This window comes from Pelophylax lessonae (assembly GCF_965119305.1).
Source record: "Pelophylax lessonae genome assembly, chromosome: 1".
Lineage (NCBI taxonomy): Eukaryota > Metazoa > Chordata > Amphibia > Anura > Ranidae > Pelophylax > Pelophylax lessonae.
In genome coordinates, this window is record NC_138768.1 from 246,816,026 (window position 1) to 246,838,487 (window position 22,462).

General features: G+C 41.9%; 1 protein-coding gene across 16 annotated transcripts in view; it reads right to left on the bottom strand.

Moving 5' to 3' along the window:
• RIMBP2 (RIMS binding protein 2) overlaps nt 1–22,462 on the bottom strand; it is an 855,912-nt gene that overhangs the window by 188,810 nt on the left and 644,640 nt on the right. For all 16 annotated transcript variants that reach the window (XM_082266906.1, XM_082266905.1, XM_082266904.1 and 13 more), the window contains one exon: nt 1,686–1,736. In XM_082266906.1, the coding sequence (XP_082123032.1) occupies nt 1,686–1,736 (51 nt within the window). The remainder of the gene's footprint in view (nt 1–1,685; nt 1,737–22,462) is intronic.

Consider the following 22,462-nt stretch of genomic DNA (forward strand, 5'->3'; position numbering starts at 1 on the left):
AACATTTTTATGAGAAAATAGCTGTGAGGTGAAATACATTCAGGTTAAATAACTCGCACAGCTTACATAAAACAAACCCAAGCTATGTTAACCTGATCTTAAAAATGTGTGAGTTGCTCGGCTAACTGGCAAAAGCGGAAATGACTAATCATATGCAATGTACTTAGAGATGGCTAGACTTAAAATGCAACTTCCCTGAGATTAGAAGAAGTGTGTGCCAAAATAGATCTCAACATAAACATCACTTTATCACCTTCAGTTTTTGGAAGTTCTAAAATATTTTAAATATTATTTTTAAATTTTACTAAATCATATACATTTTTTTTAATTTGGAAATTTTGTAAATACTTTTTTTTTTCTCTACCCCTAACCTTGGGATTTCTCATCTAGACAAGAATGACATTGCTGCAGTGCCCACAGACTCCTGGAATTTAAACGCCATGTATCCCAGAAGTCTTCAGGCAACTTGTTCTATTTGTACCTGTTGATAATATTGCAACATGTAAACAATATTCCCTGGCTAGCACTAGCTGCCAATACTCTAGTTGGAGAATTGCTTACACGTTGCCATAGTGTCAGCAGAGTGTAAGTAATATAATCCCCAGCTACAGCACCTGGTTCGGCAACATTACCAGATGTCCTTAGTAAAAATGATAGCATGATACAAAAGAGGTTCTTAAAAGCTGACCAGAATGCAAGTTAACATCAGCTTGCATGAAAAAGTAAATATTTTTCTTACAATTACAATGTAAATACATTTTTAGCTGTCTTTTTTACAATTTTACTGGATTCATCTTTAAGTTGACCAAGTAATTTATTTGGAATATCAAAGCTAAAATATGAGCATTCATATACAGTACTCCTTTCAAAATAAAATACTGCATTTTAGGTGAATCTTTACATCATATGATTTTACTTGGGAAGAAAGCAAGAAGCTCCAATGTAATTGGCTACAAGCTTCTGTGCTGAAGAGGGAGGAAATCAATTTTAATATGTATGATAATGTCACTTGTAAGTGAAGAAAGTGAGGCCCAACGGTGACTATGTGACGATTACATCTTCACCCAATTGAATTTTCAAGTCCATTTGCATTTGTATGTAGACAGATACTGCAATGGGCAATCATTTGTTCTTAATACTTATCACTAAACTATCTGTAATTTGAAATCTGTCAGTTAAATGCCAAACCATTGGTACTACATCATAACTGGGCCTAATGTGTTAGCAGCAAAAATAATACAGGATAACCTTTAAAAGACCACATGAAGGGTGGGTCTATAAAATGACAAAAGAATTGCATAATTATTTAATAATAATAATAACAAAAAATAATAATTAAGAGGAAACTGAACAGACCACATGAATGGTTTATATAATAACACAATAACTGAGTAGTATATTAAAAAAAATAGAGTAAAAGAAGTAACCAAGCTGCCTAAAGCAATCAAATTCTAGCTGACATTTTTTTAGTGAATGTTCGGAAATGAAAGAAGTGACCTGACTGGATGTTGCAGAACAGGTCAACTAAAAAGGTTGAGACAACCGAAGTAATACAACAATTATAAAATAGGTGTTAGTGTGCCCCAGTGTGTATATGTTAATATTTGAGAATGTTTTATCCATCTATGGTTTTAAGTTTGTAGATTCTCACATTGAGTCACACATATCTGGTGGTTCTTTCTCACCTCTAACAGCTGAACTGCACCCTCATGTTCTTTCTTGGCTTCGACCTGGGCCTTGAAATACAAAAAAAAAGAGAGTGAAACATTAACTTAGATAAGGCTTTACGTAAGAAATGACTTTTATTATTGCTCTGGTACCTTAACAGGGTGTCGAAAATCTGCAACCAGTAGAAAGATATATAAAATCTCAGCTGAGAACGAGTCAGGTGTTAGAACATCTGTTATGCTTCGCTCACAGATAAGAATCATAATTTCCTCCCCTGATGGTACAGTTATAAAGCACTTATTGTCCTATTCCAATAAAGCAGTATAAGAAATATCAGATTAAAAATCTCTGTACCATCTATCATTGAGCGTAAAATCAATTTCTGCTTCCAACGGTATACCGAAACAGAATGGAGATCAGTGTACTTTTTCTTTGACTAATATTCTGCTTAATTTTAAACAGCTTCCGGTAAACAACTAAATTCAGGGCTGAAATTGCACAAAGATTTGGATGTGCGTGTTCTATTTAGTATTTAACTTCCAAAACTTGAAGAATCTCTGAAACTGTTCGCCACTGCAAACACTGCAGACATTTAGTTTTCAGCTTTCAAATAAGGGATCTGATGGGTTAGTAATATCAATGACTATAAATGATTTACTGTATGCAATAATATCTTCTGTATCACTGCGCCAAATCACACAGCACTATACAACATAAGTAATTAGAAAGATATAAATAATAGAGATGATAAATTATCAAATTAATTTCCAATGATAGGTATATTAAACAATTACAGCAATAACATGGTACAACAGAAGAGTGATCTCTGTCTACACAAGTCTAACAAGCCTCTGTCATTAAATAAATAAATAAATAAATACATTATTATCATACATTGTTGATGATAATAAAATGTATGCACCTAGAGCTGCCTGCACATTCTTGTCTTCCTCCAACTCATCTTTTTCTCTTTCCTCTCAGACTTTAAGGAAAAAAACATCATGGAAAAACAAGCAAGGGCCACATGGTGATGGGACCTATGTACGCTCTGCTAAAAAGCTCATGGTAGATACACTCCCCTCATCTCTCCCTTCACTCCCGCAGGTTAAATCACTTTCGGGTTTTCCTTTGTGTTCGGGATCTGGTACCACATGTGGTGACCACAATCACTCTATTGGGTATCCCCAGTTGGGACATGCCCCTTCATCTCTCCCACACTGGGGCCTTCTTGACCCCTTTTCTCACCTATATCCTCTTACGCTACACTTGAAGGCATCCCCAATACTAGTCCCATTCCAGAAAATGACATTCAATATAATTAATCTTTATAAGCACAATCTATCTACAGAGGAAGTTCAGGTTTTACAATGAGGCCTAGGTTTCTGTCCAACCCATAACGTTGACAAATTTGAGGTCTTGAAAGACTTCCAATTATTTGGATGCAAATTACTATTAAAAACTCTATATAACAAAAAGACACACCTCCTGACCAGCCCCCTCTGCTCAGACAATCTGGTCAGCCTACTAGAGGAAAATATACCTCTTGACCTCATTGACAGCATTCACCTGGACTCCCTCTTAATAGACCATGAATCGAGTACAAATTCTCAACTGCCCTTAAAAAAGAAATCTGATAATTACCCCTAACCTAGCTCTAATTCTAACTTAGCGGCCTTTCTCAAACTTGTGAGCAAGGACATCCAAGCTTTGAAAATCAAATCTGCCCATAATAATTTATCCCCTGAGGAGAAACAGGAAATGCTAGACTAACCAATTAATTGGACATTACAATAAAAGCAGACAAAGAGCGCAATACAGTAATCATGGACAATGACCAATATATACATATGTGTACTAACATCTTACGTAATTGGGACTGGTACTGCCCATTTCCAGCTCGGTTATCAAAAAGACCACTTTTATGAAATGGTAGATCTAGCCTACTTAAACAACATTATCCCTAAACATTCATGGGAGTTTATACGGACAACATATCCTGTTATTCCTACATTTTATGCCTTCCCAAAGTGCATAAAAACAAAATCAATCCTCACTTACTGAAAATCTGAGCTGTAACATTGATAATTATTTGAGGCCATATGTTCTCAGCCTCCCTAGCTAAATCGAGGACAACCCCCATTTATTACTAATCATTGTTGGCACCCACATCCAGAGAATGCTTTTTATTCACAGTGGATGTTGAAGCCCTCTACTGTTCGATCCCTCATGAGAAGGGAATTGCGGTCATTCAACATCTCTTATCCCAAAAAAATCAATCTGAATGGAAACTCAATGAGTTTATCGTCTTGTCTTTAGAATTTAAACGTACCCATGTTTTTTAATTTCAGGTTTCCCACAGCCTCCAGGTGTCGGGAGTGGCTATGGGGACCTGCTGTGGCCCCACTTATGCCAACCTGTCCCTGGGCAAGTGGGAACATGATTTTCTGTCATGCTATGATCTAACTCAATTTTCTGTCAACTTTTTTGTTTATGGTACAGATTCATAGACAATATAATCATTATATGGGATGGCCCCCCACATATTCTTCAACAATGCTTACATGCGATGAATACTAATGAATTCAATCTCACCTTCACAATGAACCATAGCTCAACATCTGTCGATTTTCTAGATATCACCATTCATAAGGGAATAGATGGGGAACTTTCTAGTTGCTTATACCAGAAACCTACAGCGGGGAATACCATTCTTAATTTTTCTAGTTTTAACCCGAAACCATTAATTAGGTCTATCCCCTATGGCCAATATCTTCGCATTCTGAGAAATTGCTCAAATTAAATGGCATTCCAGGTGGAAGCTGATAAATTGTGTGACAGATTATTGGCCAGGGGATATTCAAAGACCTGCCTGAAAAAAGCCGTTAAACGGGCCATGATACCTACTAGACACACCTTGTTGTATGCCCCCAAAAAATCTGGTAGCCAAGATTGTATTCAGATCATAACTCCTTTTTGTAACCAGCTCTCACAAGCCAGAGCTATGATTGGTAAATATTAGCACTTGTTAAGTATGGATCTGACAATAGGCCCCTTTTTTATGTCAGAAAAAACGGCCATTACTTACCGACGAGCCAGATCAATTGGTGATCACTTGGTTCACAGCGAATGTAAGGGAAACCCTAGCCGTGACCCCTGTAAATACTTAGGCATGTTCCGGTGTGGAGGCTGTAACTATTGCCAATATATGTGCGCCGAAAAAAAAGTATGCCTCCCTAATGGCAATTAGGGAGTAGCCATTATGCCAATTGCAAGACAGCTGGGGTAATATACCATCAGACCAGTGAGTGTGGTTGCTTCTATGTGGGTAAAACCATCCAAGAATTCAGGAAGTGGGCCTATCACCTGATCCTCAGTATGAGGACTTGTAATCCAGAATTACCATGGGGTCGCCATGTGACACTTGTACATGATGGCCCCACGCATTCGGATTCTTATTCTTGACAGGGTTCATCCCCCCTCTTGGGGGGGGGGGGTTGATTGGATTAGGAAAAGACTTCAATGCGAATTGCGTTGGATCTTTAAATTGGGGGCAACATCACCCCCCCCCGGTATGAATGAGGCCATCAACTTCAAACCCTTCTTGGAGGGCTTTACATCAATTTCTTTTGGTAGTCTATGACTGTTTATTAGAAAATATGTGAGTCAGCGCTGCCGTGTGTGTCACAATTTCTTCCACTGTGTATACCAAAATATAAATAAATATTCGAATAAAAAATATATATTAAACTGCGTGTACCAATATATCAATATTAAATATTCAAAAAATTCAAAACATTTTTCAAAAATATACCAAGTGATATTATAAATATAAAGTGCTAAGTGCCAATCGTGCCGACATAAATGTGAATAATCAATAAATAAATCAATTAATACAAAGGTGGGGGGTACTGCGCTCCTGGGTTAGTTGTACGTGAACTGTGCTCAGTATAAATGCCTGTCACTATACATGGAGTGGACTAAAACGTGTATAGACAGTTTACACAAATAGGTGCTATATACATTAAGTGACAAATGGTCTGTACTCCAAATCCATATAAACAAATAATATCAAAGTGCTAAAATACTGACAAGGCAATCTATAAATAAATAAATAAGAGAATATAAAAACACCGCTTATAGTGCTGACAATGCTATAGTGACAGGTAAAGTGCTTAAGTGCATACACAGATGTGTGGAAATAAAATATGAAAAAATTAAAGTGTCCTCTGTGCTCCACAATAATACAACAATGAGGGTGAAACACAGTCCAAAAACAATGAACCCCTGAAGAAGCCAAGTGATGCGGAATTGGTGTAACGCGTAGGGACGCTCGGACCGGAAGTGACGCACACTGCGGAAGTGAGGACTGCGATCCCACTCCGATATTATTTTATGCGCTTTTCTTGCTCAACAAATGTGAGTTTTTTAACTTTATTCAAATAAAGCACCCTATTTCCATGACATACTTGCACTATCTCGAGCCTCTGTTTTTGAGATCCATTGGGACCGCTGGGAACCTGGAGAGGGATTAGGGAGCCAGCCCACCCGCAGCAGCCCAGACATCAGGCCCTAGTGAGATACGGAGCAGGATTGGAGAGGAGCCCCCTGGATAATAATATATAAGGCCTTTATCCTTAGACCTTGAGGTGAGCGGCTAGGACACTTAGAGGGGTTTAGGAGAAGCACCCCACCACCTTAAGCACGGTGTTAGGTGAAGGAGTATCACCTGCGGAATCCCCCCACTTGAACACTTATAGAATTGTTTTTGGACTGTGTTTCACCCTCATTGTTGTATTATTGTGGGGCACAGAGGACACTTTAATTTTTTCATATTTTATTTTCACACATCTGTGTATGCACTTAAGCACTTTACCTGTCACTATTGCATTGTCAGCACTATAAGCAGTGTTTTTCTCTTATTTATTTATTTATAGATTGCCTTGTCAGTATTTTAGCACTTTGATATTATTTGTTTATATGGATTTGGAGTACAGACCATTTGTCACTTAATGTATATAATTGTACAAAGTTGTAAAAAGTGTTAAATAATTTATTTTCTTCAGTCTTCACAAAGGAATCGGGGGGCTTCACGAACCCCGCTTGTAAGGCCGAACTAAATAATACACCTCAGGAAGTGCCGACATGGCTAACAGAGGATAGACTTAGAGCTAAACTAGAGAAACTTAACATAAATAAATCCCCGGGACCGGATGGCTTGCACCCAAGGGTTCTTAATGAGCTCAGCCAGGTGATTGCCAGACCATTATTCTTGATCTTTAAGGATAGTTTACAGACGGGTATGGTGCCAGCTGATTGGAAAAAAGCCAACGTGGTACCAATATTTAAAAAGGGGCCGAGATATATCCCGGGTAACTATAGGCCGGTCAGCCTAACATCAGTAGTCTGCAAAATTTTGGAGGGGATGATAAGGGACCACATACAAGACTTTAGTAATGAAAATGGTATTATAAGTAGGGTTGAGCGAACACCTAGATGTCCGTGTTCGACGGGTTCGGCCGAACTTTAAAAAAAAGTCCGGGTCCGTGTCCCGGACTTTTACCGAACTTTTCCCGGACACCGAACCCCATTGAAGTCAATGGGGACCCGAACTTTAAGGCACTAAAATGGCTCTAAAACACCAAAGGAAAGGGCTAGAGTGCTGCAAATGGCAGCAAAACGTAATTAAGAGCATGGCAAGTGCTCTGCAAACAAATGTGGATAGGGAAATAACTTAAAACAACAAAAAAAAAACAGAAAAATAAAACAATGTTCTTCTTCATCTCTGAAGGACGAGGCCCATATGGAGTAGGAGGGAGGTTGAGGTGGTGGTGGATGTGGCGGTGACATAGGCGTGCGCACAGGGTGTGCTGGGTGTGCCTGGGCACACCCTAATCACCTAGGGCACATAGCATTGCCAGTGAGGAGATGGGAAAGATCTCCCTGGGACCTGCTCTGCTCTATTTCTCCTTGCCTACAGGTACATGGCCCCGATACATTACTCTCCCTGCTGGCAAACACATGCATGTGTATTTCAACTTTGGGGTGCACACCTTAATGCAATAGGCTGCGCACACCTATGGGCGGTGTAGGTGGAAGCGGCGGTGGAGGAGGACCAGGGCCGGATTAACAGCATCATGGGCTTGGTGCTGAGGATTTTGAAGGGCCTTAAGGGCCGTGCCTTGCCATGCACCCAGAGGAGGAAGGGTGCAGCCATGCATGCCTAATTCAACATGGGATGCTGTCTCTGAAGCCCATAAACACATCCATGCATCGCCAACTGTCCCTCCTTGTCCGGCCTTCACGCTGTGTGGGGAGGTTCTGAGGGTGCTGCCTGGGGAAGCGAGCATAGAAGCCAGACTTCTGTGTTTACAAGTGACAGAAGAGCGGTAACAGTGAATATGGCCAACCCGGGGCCTATATAAAAGGTAGGGGCCTGGAGCTGCAGCTCCAATAGCCCCTACATTAATCTGGCCCTGAGGAGGAGGACGAGGTAGCCAACACTGCTTCTTTTCAAAAATTTTAAATGAGGGTACACCCCAAAAGAGTGAGAAAGAGCAAAAATGGAACAATGGGTGGGTAAGGTCGGTATCCATTGCTATTCTGCATAAGGTACGGAAAAGTCCAGTGGGATCCATGCCTGGTTCATTTTAATGAACGTGAGCTTGTCCACATTGTCTCTGGACAGGCGGCTGCGCTTGTCTGTTATAACGCCCCCAGCCGTGCTAAATACCCGTTCAGATAATACACTGGCTGCAGGGCACGCCAGCACCTCCAAGGCGTAAAGGGCAAGCTCAAGCCATGTGCCCAATTTGGAGACCCAGAAGTTGAAGGGGGCAGACCCGTCATTCACTACATGTAGGCGTGTGCACACATACTGCTCCACCATGTTGGTAAAATGCTGCCTCCTGCTAAGACGTTCCATCTGAGCTGCTGGTGCTGCTGTTTGTTGTGGCGTGCTGACAAAGCTTTTCCACATTTCGGCCATGCTAACCCTGCCTTCTGAGGTGCTGGCGGTGCCCTGGTTGCGTTGGCGACCTCCTCCTCCTCCTCCTCTGCCTTGTGCTTCCACTGTGGCCCCGCTGTCAGATGGGAATGCCAGCAGCATGGCGTCTACCAGCGTGCGCTTGTACTCGCGCATCTTGCGATCGCGCTCCAGTGAGTGAATTAAGGACGGTACGTTGTCCTTGTAACGGGGATCCAGCAGCGTGGCCACCCAGTAATCAGCACAAGTTAGAATGTGGGCAACTCGGCGGTCGTTGTGGAGACACTGCAGCATGTAATCGCTCATGTGTGCTAGGCTGCCCAGAGGCAACGAAAGGCTGTCCTCTGTGGGAGGTGTATCGTCCGTGTCCTCTGTATCCCCCCAGCCACGCACCAGTGATGGCCATGAGCTGGCCTGGGTGCCACCCTGCTGTGAACATGGTTCCATCTCCTCCTCCAGCTCCTCCTCCTCCTCATCCTCCTCATCCTCCAGAACTGTGCCCCTGCTGGACAATTGCGTCCCTTGCGTTTGCGTGTGCAGGAACCCACCCTCGGAGCCCCTTGCGAATGACTGCCCTGAAAGCCTTGGAAATGTTACCTCTTCATCCTCCTCCTCCTCCTCATCCTGTGCCACATCCTCTTCCATCATCGCCCGAATTGTTTTTTCAAGGAGGCATAGAAGTGGGATAGTTAAGCTGAGAACGGCGTCATTGCCACTGGCCATGTTGGTGGAGTACTCAAAACAGCGCAACAAGGCACACAGGTCTCGCATGGAGGCCCAGTTAAATTAAATAGCGGAATAGAAAATATGATCCAAAAAAAGTGTATGTATATCACACGTACACAACCACACTGGGCCCCAATTACTATTGTTTGTACCCCTAAAAGGCTAGATGAGGAGTAGGGGGAGTATGGAACAGGCAGCACCCTCAAACCTTCAGAAGTATGAGATGAACCCCAACAACTTGGAAAGGTGGATCTCTCTCACACGTACCGACACAGACTATCCCGCAATTCAATTGATCCTCAAAGGTTTTTATTGAATAGCGGAATAGGAAATATGATCAAAAAAAGTGTATGTATCTCGCACGTACACAACCACACTAGGCCCCAATTACTATTGTTTGTACCCCTAAAAGGCTAGATGAGGAGTAGGGGGAGTATGGAACAGGCAGCACCCTCAAACCTTCAGAAGTATGAGATGAACCCCAACAACTTGGAAAGGTGGATCTCTCTCACACGTACCAACACAGACTATCCCCCAATTTAACTGATCCCCAAAGGTTTTTGATTAAATAGCGGAATAGAAAATATGATCCAAAAAAAGTGTATGTATATCACACGTACACAACCACACTAGGCCCCAATTACTATTGTTTGTACCCCTAAAAGGCTAGGAGTAGGGGGGAGTATGGAACAGGCAGCACCCTCAAACCTTCAGAAGTATGAGATGAACCCCAACAACTTGGAAAGGTGGATCTCTCTCACACGTACCAACACAGACTATCCCCCAATTTAACTGATCCCCAAAGGTTTTTGATTAAATAGCGGAATAGAAAATATGATCCCAAAAAAGTGTATGTATATCACACGTACACAACCACACTAGGCCCCAATTACTATTGTTTGTACCCCTAAAAGGCTAGGAGTAGGGGGAGTATGGAACAGGCAGCACCCTCAAACCTTCAGAAGTATGAGATGAACCCCAACAACTTGGAAAGGTGGATCTCTCTCACACGTACCAACACAGACTATCCCCCAATTTAACTGATCCCCAAAGGTTTTTGATTAAATAGCGGAATAGAAAATATGATCCCAAAAAAGTGTATGTATATCACACGTACACAACCACACTAGGCCCCAATTACTATTGTTTGTACCCCTAAAAGGCTAGGAGTAGGGGGAGTATGGAACAGGCAGCACCCTCAAACCTTCAGAAGTATGAGATGAACCCCAACAACTTGGAAAGGTGGATCTCTCTCACACGTACCAACACAGACTATCCCCCAATTTAACTGATCCCCAAAGGTTTTTGATTAAATAGCGGAATAGAAAATATGATCCCAAAAAAGTGTATGTATATCACACGTACACAACCACACTAGGCCCCAATTACTATTGTTTGTACCCCTAAAAGGCTAGATGAGGAGTAGGGGGAGTATGGAACAGGCAGCACCCTCAAACCTTCAGAAGTATGAGATTGTGTTCACTGTACCCCACAAAGATTGAGTTCACTGCACCCCACAATGATTGTGTTCACTGCACCCCACAAAGATTGTGTTCACTGCACCTCACAAAGATTGTGTTCACTGTACCCCCCAAAGATTGTGTTCACTGCACCCCACAAAGATTCTGTTCACTGTACCCCACAAAGATTGTGTTCACTGCACCCCAAAAAGATTGTGTTCACTGCACCCCAAAAAGGATGTTGTTCACTGCACCCCAAAAAGGATGTTGTTCACTCCACCCCAAAAAGATTGTGTTCACTGCACCCCACAAAGATTGTGTTCACTGCACCCCAAAAAGATTGTGTTCACTGCACCCCAAAAATGATTTTGTTCACTGCACCCCAAAAAGGATTTTGTTCACTGCACCCCAAAAAGGATGTTGTTCACTCCACCCCAAAAAGATTGTGTTCACTGCACCCCACAAAGGATTTTGTTCACTGCACCCCAAAAAGATTGTGTTCACTGCACCCCAAAAAGGATGTTGTTCACTGCACCCCAAAAAGGATTTTGTTCACTGCACCCCAAAAAGATTGTGTTCACTGCACCCCACAAAGGATTTTGTTCACTGCACCCCACAAAGATTGTGTTCACTGCACACCAAAAAGGATTGTGTTCACTGCACCCCAAAAAGATTTTGTTCACTGCACCCCAAAAAGATTGTGTTCACTGCAGCCCAAAAAGATTGTGTTCACTGCAGCCCAAAAAGATTGTGTTCACTGCAGCCCAAAAAGATTGTGTTCACTGCAGCCCAAAAAGATTGTGTTCACTGCAGCCCAAAAAGATTGTGTTCACTGCAGCTCACACACAGAAAAATGGATGTGGATCACTGACACCTGCCTATCTCCAATCCCACACCACACAGCAATATCGATTGTAGTTTGTAGAACACAGTTTCCCTAAAATTCAGCAGACTCTGTCCCTAACAGGATTGAGAAGAGATCGTAGATCAGGATTGAGTGCAGATTCACCCCACCCCCCACACAGCAATATCGATTGTAGTTTGTAGAAGACACTGACCCTATAATTCAGCAGACTCTATCCCTAAAATGCCTACAACTCGCCCTGCCTAAACACTCCGACCTGTCCCTCAATTCTATCCGGACACAAATGGTTTTTTCCTGCCTATCTTTCCCTAATCAGCAGCCAGCACGTTGATGTGTGCTCTGTCCCTGAATCTAAGCAGCATAATGACGCCGCTGCGGCTGCCTCGAACTTATAAAGACTTGGTCACATGCTTCAGACGGCCAATCACAGCTACTGAGACATTTGCAGGCATGGCTGGGATGGCCTAAGGCACACCAGTTAAACGATTGTTGATTGGCTGTTGAAAGCCCGCCATGAAAAGAGCGCCAAAGCATGCAAAACCCGGAAATAAAACGACCGAACACGGATTTTTACCCGAACATACAGTAAAGTGTCCGTGTCCGTGTTCGGGTACAAAAAATCCAATTATTCGGTACGAACACGAATAATACAGTCCGTGTTCGCTCAACACTAATTATAAGTAGTAATCAGCATGGATTCATGAAAAATCGTTCGTGCCAAACCAATCTATTAACCTTCTACGATGAAGTGAGCTGCCACTTAGATAAAGGTAAGCCTGTGGATGTGGTGTATCTGGACTTTGCAAAGGCCTTTGACACCGTTCCCCACAAACGCTTACTGTACAAACTAAGGAAGGTAGGTATGGACCATAAGGTGAGTACCTGGATAGAGAACTGGCTCCAGGGGAGAGTACAGAGGGTGGTGATTAATGGGGAGTACTCGGATTGGGCGGGTGTGGAAAGTGGGGTCCCCCAGGGTTCTGTCCTGGGACCAATCCTGTTTAATTTATTCATAAATGATCTAGAGGAGGGGATATCTAGTACAATCTCAGTATTTGCAGATGATACTAAATTAGGCATGCCAATATCTTCTATGCAGGATGTGGAAATCTTGCAAGCAGACCTGAACAAAATAACGGGGTGGGCAACTACATGGCAGATGAGATTTAATGTAGAAAAATGTAAAGTAATGCACTTGGGGGCCAGAAACCAGAAAGCAAGCTACTCACTAGGGGGGGAACCTCTGGGTGAGTCTAGGATGGAAAGGGACCTGGGGGTACTGGTAGACAACAGGCTTGGCAGTGGCATGCAATGCCAAGCCGCCGCAAGCAAAGCCAACAGAATACTGGGTTGTATAAAAAAGGGGATTCACTCCAGAAATAAAGAGATTATTCTTCCACTCTACAAGACTCTGGTCCGGCCACATCTGGAGTATGCTGTCCAGTTTTGGGCACCGGTCCTCAGGAAGGATGTGCTGGAACTGGAGAAAGTCCAGAGAAGGGCAACAAAAATAATTAGGGGAATGGAGGACATCAGCTATGAGGAAAGACTACAAGCACTGAACCTATTCTCTCTGGAGAAGAGACGATTGAGGGGGGATATGATATCAATGTACAAATACTGTACTGGTGACCCTAGCATAAGGAACAAACTATTCAGAGAAAGGAGATACAATAAGACACGTGGCCACTCACTAAAACTTGAGGAAAGGCGGTTTAACCTTAAAGTGCGTAAGGGGTTCTTCACTGTAAGAGCGGTAAGGATGTGGAATTCTCTTCCACAAGCAGTCGTATCAGCGGGGAGCATTGATAGTTTCAAAAAACTATTGGATGGACACCTTAAAGACCACAACATACATGGGTATACAATGTACGATTAAAAGCAAACACACACACACATCATAGGTTGAACTGGATGGACTGATGTCTTTTTTCAACCTCACTAACTATGTAACTATGTAACTATGTAATATAGCACCTATTTGTGTAAACTGCCTATACACGTTTTAGTCCACTCCATGTATAGTGACAGGCATTTATACCGAGCACAGTTCACGTACAACTAAGCCAGAAGCGCAGTACCCCCCACCTTTGTATGATTTTGACACTGTATGGTTACCAGTTCTGGTACTAGCAGCATCTGGGATTAACACTTACCCCTTTGAATAGCACATTCCCCAGACAGCGCAGGACTCACCACACATATTCCCTTTAAATAAATTAATATATATCACTATTCATAAAGTAAATGTCCTTCAATTAATTGTGCACAGTTCATAGGGTGACTTTGTAAAAAGTGCTTCAGTGCTCAGTATCACTCCAAGTGCTGGTGCTCCCCCTGAGTGTCCCCACTCACCGGAAGACTGTGTACGTAAGCCTTCTACACAGGTGTGATGCTCTTAAGACTCCAACAGTGAAGATCCCACGCAGTTCATATGTCTCTTTAGGGTTGCTGGAAAAGTATTGCTGGCTGTGTTCCCCTCATGATGAAAAGAAAACAATGCCCGCCATGGTGATGTATGTTATACCAGTTTATTAGCCAATTGACAACGCCCAGTAGGAGGGCGAAAAACCCCGCATCTAGCAAGGCAGAGAGCGTGTGACATCATATCCTGCAATTTCCGGTCGGTGGAACACACGCTGCGGGAGCAGCATCCACCGAACCTGACAGCCTTTGTTTTAACCCTGTTTGTAAGTGTAACCTTTTACTTGGCTAATAAACTGGTATAACGTACTTCAACATGGCGGGCATTGTTTTCTTTTCATCATGAGGGGAACACAGCCAGCAATACTTTTCTAGCAACCCTAAAGAGACATATGAATAGCGTGGGATCTTCACTGTTGGAGTCTTAAGAGCATCACACCTGTGTATAAGGCTTACATACACGGTGTTTTCCGGTGAGTGGGGACACTCAGGGGGAGCACCAGCACTTGGAGTGATACTGAGCACTGAAGCACTTTTTACAAAGTCATCCTATGAACTGTGCACAAGAATTTATGAATAGTGATATATATGAATTAATTTATTTATTGATTATTCACGTTCATGTCGGCACGGTTGGCACTTAGCACTTTATATTTATAATATCACTTGGTATATTTTTGAAATTTTTTTTGAATTTTTTGAATATTTATTGATATATTGGTACACGCCAATATGCGACGGTGGCGGGTATCAGATCCCTGCCCTCCTTACTAACTCGTGAACGAGGACCAGCCAATCTCACACCCTTCCGTCACTTGCGTAACAATGCCACTCTCAGCTGCAACCTGCACAAAGATTTTCCAGCTTGTGGGACCACAATCTAGGTGCCAGCAGGCAGAGAGCGATTGTCACCGGGCTAATTAAGCAATTAACCCTTTCACTGCCACCACCTCCTTTATTTATTTATTTTCAGAGCCGGAGGAAGCTCTTAACCTTAGAAATACCAATTAAGATTTGAGAATAATCGTCTGTAACACACACTGTCAACACAACAGCCCCCAGCTACATCACTAGCCAAGTCTCAAAACACCAACCGAATCGCTCTCTTCATTCCTCTCAAAACCTCCTGCTCTCTAGCTCCCTCATCACCTCCTCCCACGCTCGCCTCCAGGACTTTACCAGAGCCTCACCAATCCTATGGAACTCCTTACCCTTATCTGTCCGATTATCTCCTACTCTATTAGCTTTTAGACGATCTCTGAAAACCCTCCTCTTCAGAGAAGCCTATCCTACCCACACCTGACAACTGTACCTCTATTTTCTCCATCAGCTCATTCCCCAAAGCTATTGCCTTTTGTTTTACTTGACCCCCCCCCCATCTAGATTGTAAGCTCTAATGAGCAGGGCCCTCTAAATCCTCCTGTATTGAATTGTATTGTAACTGTATTGTCTTCCCTCATATTGTAAAGCGCTGCGCAAACTGTCGGCGCTATACAAATCCTGTATAATATAAAAAAATATAATACACGCAGTTTAATATATATTTTTTATTAGAATATCTATTTACATTTTGGTATACACAGTGGAAGAAATTGTGACACACACGGCAGCGCTGACTCACATATTTTCCCATTTAAAGGCACACATACCTTTTTAGTCAGCAGCAGCCATCCTTTATTTATTTCAGATCCATAAGCGCTAGGACCCGTTTCTTTTCAATATGACGGTTTAGTGCATTGCACCATCAACGCTGTATTAGTATGCCATGTTTGTATTTTTTCATTGATTTTATAATTGCTTTGGTTTTGTACAACCATCGGTAGTGTCTGTCCATCTATACTTATTTTATTGTATTTTCTGTATACTATTTATATAAACCTGCATATTTTTGTAATCTTTTTTGGTATATATTTTTCCTATTCTTGAGTGTTTTTGTTTTTCTCTTAGCCCTTATGTTATTTTGAGACCCACCTGGCGTGTGTAGGCCACCAGTGGTTTTTCCATTCAATGGCCTTTTTTCCATCTGGGACGGCACAGGCCCTGATTGCTCCTCCCCTCTTGCCACATCACCAGCTCGATGGTGGTGTGTTGAGTTGGGCAGGCTCCGTCCTCACAAGCGCCAGTGGGTGTCTAATGTGAGACATCGCTCCGCCCTCTCAGGGCGTGGCCACGCCGCGACACGTGTCACATGCCTGGGGACCAAGCTGGAACACACAACGGTGGTCAATGGCGGAAATGCACCTGCCAGGCGCATATCCCCCGTCGGTAGGCTATATACTAGAGGAGCCATTCTAACTTGTGGATCCATTCCCTGGCTTTTGTGGGTGGCGGAGGTGGTCTCTTCCTATGGATGCGGTTCTAGTGACACAACACTTCTGCCTTGGTAAATACTTTGAGATTCATCTGCTATATTTAAAGTGCATCAGTATCTGTATTCCATTTAGCATTCAGATACCTTTTATCTGAGTTTATGTGATTATTGTTATCCATATTTTACTCTATATTAAATGATCCTTTTCCCAAGCATGTGGTGGCCAGATCCCTGTGTATATATGTATATATACATGGGTGTAGCATCTGTATATTGGTATGTGATAATGGAGTCACTCAATTATTTCCACTCATATGCATTTATGGTTATATGTATGCATCTCCTTTTTTGCTAACATTCTCTTTTACTTCATATGCCCCTGTAGTGCTGTATCCTTTGTGATATATACATGTATACACATATATATATATATATATATATTCCTCTGTAGCGCAGACCTCCATGCGTATTGAACTAGTTCTTTTAATACATATGGATATGTCCCTTTTTTGTACTCATGGGGGTACTCATTTGCATAAGTGCATTCTGTACATGCGTTTTCTGTTATCAAGTTTTCCATCTTATACAATAAAAATTGATAAACTTTCATTCCTCCAAATTATTCTCCGTATCCACCTCCATGCTCCTCCTTTGCCCTTTTGTGCACCCTGGTAGGACTTGCTGGTTCTCGCCTCCCTTTGGTGGGTTGTTAATACTGCAATTACCTTTTCACTGAGCTTTAAATGGACATTATCAAAGTTTTTTAATGATTACCTTGGCTGTTGTGTTTTCTAACTCTTCTGCATAAATATGTAAGTGCTTTTGATAACTTCAGTGATTATGGTAACAATATACTTCTATATGTCTATTTTGGATGCTTATATTTCCTTTTTGCTTAATTTTAGAAGTGCTCTGTTCTAGCCTATGTGTACACCCCTGAGGAAAGAACGCTATTTCTGAAACACGTCGGGTGTATCCCAATGGTCGCCCAGTTGTGACGGCAGCCTGTGGAACATCTAGAATCTTTGGCACTTAGGCATTTATGCTTTTTTTTAACTATACATCAGCCTAAAATGTTGTATAGTTGTTTTAACAATAATTTTTTAAATAAAATTTATATTGTATTTCTATACTGTTTTTGAGATATATCTATTATATATTTTTATCTAGTTCTCAGGCCATTTAGGAGGTTTCCCTTCCTTCTTGTTGTCTTTATTATTGGAGATGTTGACCTGGCCTCTTTGTATCAATCATTCCCTAGTTCATTCTTGTTTCTAATAACTTGCCATTATGGCTGAATCCTGGGGCAAAGCTCTAACATTTTCAGTTTGTGTTGGATCTTGCTGCTATGTACCACAAACCCAAAAATTCCTATTGGTCTATCATTGTGGCGAGCTTCCACACTAGCCAATTGGAACATGCATAAGACAGGAAGGAACTGGAATGTTTATCATTACTATAAGGATGTAATAATAATAATAATAAACTTTATTTTATATAGTGCCTTTAAAGGTAGCTTCCCAAAGCGCTTTACAAGGAAAACACAAGGAATACACAGGATAACATAAAGGAAAAGGGAAAATTAAAAGAAAGCTTGTCTAAATAAAAACGTTTTTAGATTTGATTTGAATGAGTTTAGAGAAGAAGTCTCTCTAATGTTCTTAGGAAGTAAATTCCAGAGTTTTGGAGCAAAGCAGGAGAAGGCTGTCTCCCACTAAATGTAGGACACACACACACACAGAAAACCAGAATTTGAGGAGTGGAGGTTACGAGGGGGAGGAATAAATTGATAAATGTTCCGAGAGATAACGGGTGCCAAGCCATGAAGAGCCTTATAGGCTAGCAAGAGGATCTATGCAAAACCTGATGGATAGCCAGTGCAAGGATTCCATGATAGGGGTACAATGATCACTTGTACCAGACCTAGTCACGATTTTGGCTGCAGAATTTTGAACATATCGATTATTAGTGGGATTAGGTACTCCAACGAGTAGAGCTTTGCAGTAGTCAAGTCGGGAGAACACAAATGTATGCATCAGATTTTCAGCTACAGTGTATGATAGCCTAGGATTCAACTGAGCAATGTTTCTCAAGTGGAAAAAAGATGTTCTGACAACATTTTGTACATGTGGATCAATGGGTAAACTAGCCCTAGATTTTGCAATTTAGACTGAAGCTCAAGTAGTGCCTTCTATAGATAAGCTATTAGGATCGGCCTTACATAATTGATGGGGGGTGCCAATAAGCATGACTTCAGTCTTGTCACAGTTAAATTCAAGGAAATTATGGGCCGGCCATCCAAGTTTTTATATCACAAATACACTTAGATAGGTGAGAAGCAGCCAAAGTACTATCCGGTTTAGTGTGGATGTATATCTGAGTGTCATCAGCATGGAATTGATAATTGAGCCTGTGTGATCCAAGCAGTTGGCCAAGCGGAAACATGTAAATGCTAAAAAGTAAGAGATCCACGATCGAGCCCTGAGGAACACTGTACTTGACTGGATGCAGCAAAGCTGTGCCTGCTGCAGGTATATTCAGACACTTCTAGATACCTACAGCAGCAGATTTTTAAATATACCTTTTTAATGGCATAGTTCTTGAAAACTACAAAGGCAACAATATAGCGCAACAATATAGCTCTAAAATGCACTATACCCCCCCTGGGATTTGGAGCTACTATTCTAGTAGTGGAGTTGATGAAAATTTTAGGCTGATATGGGGACCTGGAATTTCAGGTTCTTTCTACCTTTGGTAGAAACACAGAGAAGTTGTGATTTATTATGTTTATGTGCAAAACTTGACTATAGTGTTTCTGGAAGCGGTTTTCCCCGAGCATGAGTTCAGGTCGAACACTGACAGTTCACCCGTTCAGTGAACACCCAAATTGTCAGGGCATCTGACCGTTTGTTCAGCCCGCCGTGTGCCCCTTAATGCACTGCACTTCGCACAGTGCATTGGAAGCCCTGATTGGCTGAAACAATGAAGAATTTTCCCAATTAGGGCACAGAACACTGTCAGAGCCATGATTGGAGAAAGTAATTATGACTGTGCCCAATCATGGCTCATTGCTCATAGACCCACCCCACACTATAAAAGGTTCCTTTTCCAAGGTTTTCCGAGGTAGAACAGGACTGTGTTCATTGCTGCTAGCATTGCTGTGCTATAGTGGGCTATTGTGATTCTATTGTGAGTGTAGAGTGTTAGTGCAGTGTGAGAGTGTAATGCGACCATTCATTTTTACTTTAGTGTCAGTTTAGTGTGAATATAGTGATAGTGTAGCGTGAGTGTAGTGCGACTGTTCATTTTTAGTTTAGTGGGAATATAGTGATAGTGCAGCGTGAGTGTAGTGTGATTATTCATTTTTACTGTAGTGTCAGTTTAGTGTTTCAGGGCAGGTTACATGCAGTATATTGAAATATGTCAGTGTAGAGAGTTAGGGCAGTTTGACTGCAGTATAGTAGTGTGTCAGGGCACTTTTACTGCAGTATATTGAAGTGCGTTAGTGCACTTTTACTACAGTATATTTAAGTGTATTAGTGCACTTTTACTGCAGTATATTGAAGTGCGTTCATACACTGTTACTGCAGTATATTGAAGTGCGTTTGTGATCGTTCACGGCAGTATATTGAAGTGCATCAGGGTACTTTTTTACAGGAGTATATTGAAGTGCGTTAGTTCAAATTTACTGGTATATTTAAGTGCATTAGTGCACTTTTACTGCAGTATATTGAAGTGCGTTCATACACTGTTACTGCAGTATATTGAAGTGCGTTAGTGCACTTTTAGGCAGTATATTGAATTGCATTAGTGCACTTTTATGACAGTATATTGAAGTACATCAGGATACTTTTATATAGACGTATATTGAAGTGCGTTGGTGCAAATTTACTGGTATATTAACCACTTGCCGACCGCCGCACGACTATCTACGTCGGCGGTCAGCCCCTCACAGGCAAACTAACGTAGGGCTACGTTGCTTGCTTGTGAGGGTCTAGGGAGCGAGCGCGCGCCCCCCGGGGCGCGCTCCCGCTCCCGCGTGGTCACGGACCCCCCCGCGCGTGTGACCAGCGGACCCGATGTCTGCCGGTCACTCGGCGATCGGCGGGGGAGAGGGAGAATGTCAGGCAGCTTGTGTAAACAAACTGCCTGTCATTCTCTTCGCTGCAAAGACACTGATAAAACGGATCTGGTATGTAGATCCGTTGATCAGTGTCTTTACAGCTAGAGCCACAGCCAATCACAGTAGAAACCACGCCCCTAGGGACACACACAGCCCCTCCCTTCCAAATAAAGTTAACCCCTTCACTACCAGTGTATTTTTACAGTAACAGTGCATATATATAGCACTGATTACTGTAGAAATGTCACTGGTAACCCCAAAAGTGTCAAAAATGTCAGTCAAGGGTCCGATCTGTCCGCCGCAATGTCGCAGTACCGCAAAAAAAATCGCAGATCGCCGCCATTACGCGTTAAAAAAAAAAACAACAAAAATGACAAAAATCTTTCCCTTTGTTAGTAAACGCGATAACTTTTGCGCAAACCAATCAAAATACGCTTTTTGCGATTTTTTTTACCAAACATAGGTAGCATAAAATAAATTGGCCGAAAATTTTTAAAAATTTTGATTTTTACATTTTTTTTGGGGGAATTTCATATAAAAAAATGTGAAAAATATTGCTATTTTTGCAAAATTGACGCTCTTTTTTTGTTTATAGCGCGTGATCAAAAAATCGCACAGGTGATCAAATACCACCAAAAGAAAGCTCTGTTTGTGGGAAAAAAAGGACGTCAAATTCGTTTAGGTACAGCGTCGCACGACCGCGCAATTGTGCGTTAAATTCACGCAGTGCCGAATCGCAAAATACCCCCTGGTCGGAATGGGGGTAAAATCTTCCGGGGCTTAAGTGGTTAAAGTGCGTTAGTGCACTTTTTACTGCAGTATATTGTAGTGTGTCAGTGGAGTGTTTGTGTAGTGAGTACACAATTTGAAGTGCACCAAACACCACTTTCCATTGATTAAAGTGAATCCAAGTACACATTTCCCCATCTATATTACTTTTCGGTAATAAGCCTCCCCATTATGTCTAGGCGACCGGCGAAACTGGTCAGGCATTAGTCTGTGAGGTTGGCTCACCGTCCCACCCCCTTTTTCGGCACCCCAGGAACCTTTGGATACACAGTGGATGTACAGCAGATGGAATATTAAAGCAAGCAATTGAACTGGAGAAGCCAGCCTCTGTACAACTAAATGATGAGTATACGCTCACAGTTTCTTTCTAGTCAAGATGTATCTAGTGCAAGTAGTGGCAATATGGAACTGAACTTTCCATGCTTTCTAGTTACATCATAAAATATTCAGTGAACTGAACTTTTTTGTGTCTCAATTTATACCATGAAATGAACAGTGAAACTGAAAAGTACTCTTTACAGCTGGCATGGGATTACGTTTGTTTCATCATTCAAGCAGAGATGGCTACTTTTTATGAACAGGTTTTATCTATATCATATGACTGTTCAGCTTGATATGGTTCATCATTCGCAAGCTAGTGTGCTGTTGTTGAAGACACATGCAAGCAGGTTGGTTTGGGTTGCTCATCTGTGCTCGGCATAATTACAAGACAGTGTGGATTTTCTGATCATCCTGTGCGAGGGAGACAATATGTTACCTTTCAGATTATTAAATTAGGAACAAAAACTTTCACATAATAGAATGTCTCCTCTGGACCATGGTCTGTATATGAAATCCACATCAAGCCTCTGAATGAACATAACATTCCGTACTAAAAAGATGTATTCATAAGAAGTGGCTCTGAAATGCAACCTAACACGTGCTGCCTGCTTCATTGTACAAGCACGTCAATATGGACTTTTAAACTTCATTGTGCGAGGGAGACGATGAGAATATTTTCATTTTCATTAATTCAATTATTGAACTATTGAATGTCTCCTCTTGACCACAGAATATATATGGGATCCATACCCTCATTTTCAGTCAATTCAAACACCTGACATGAGATGATCTG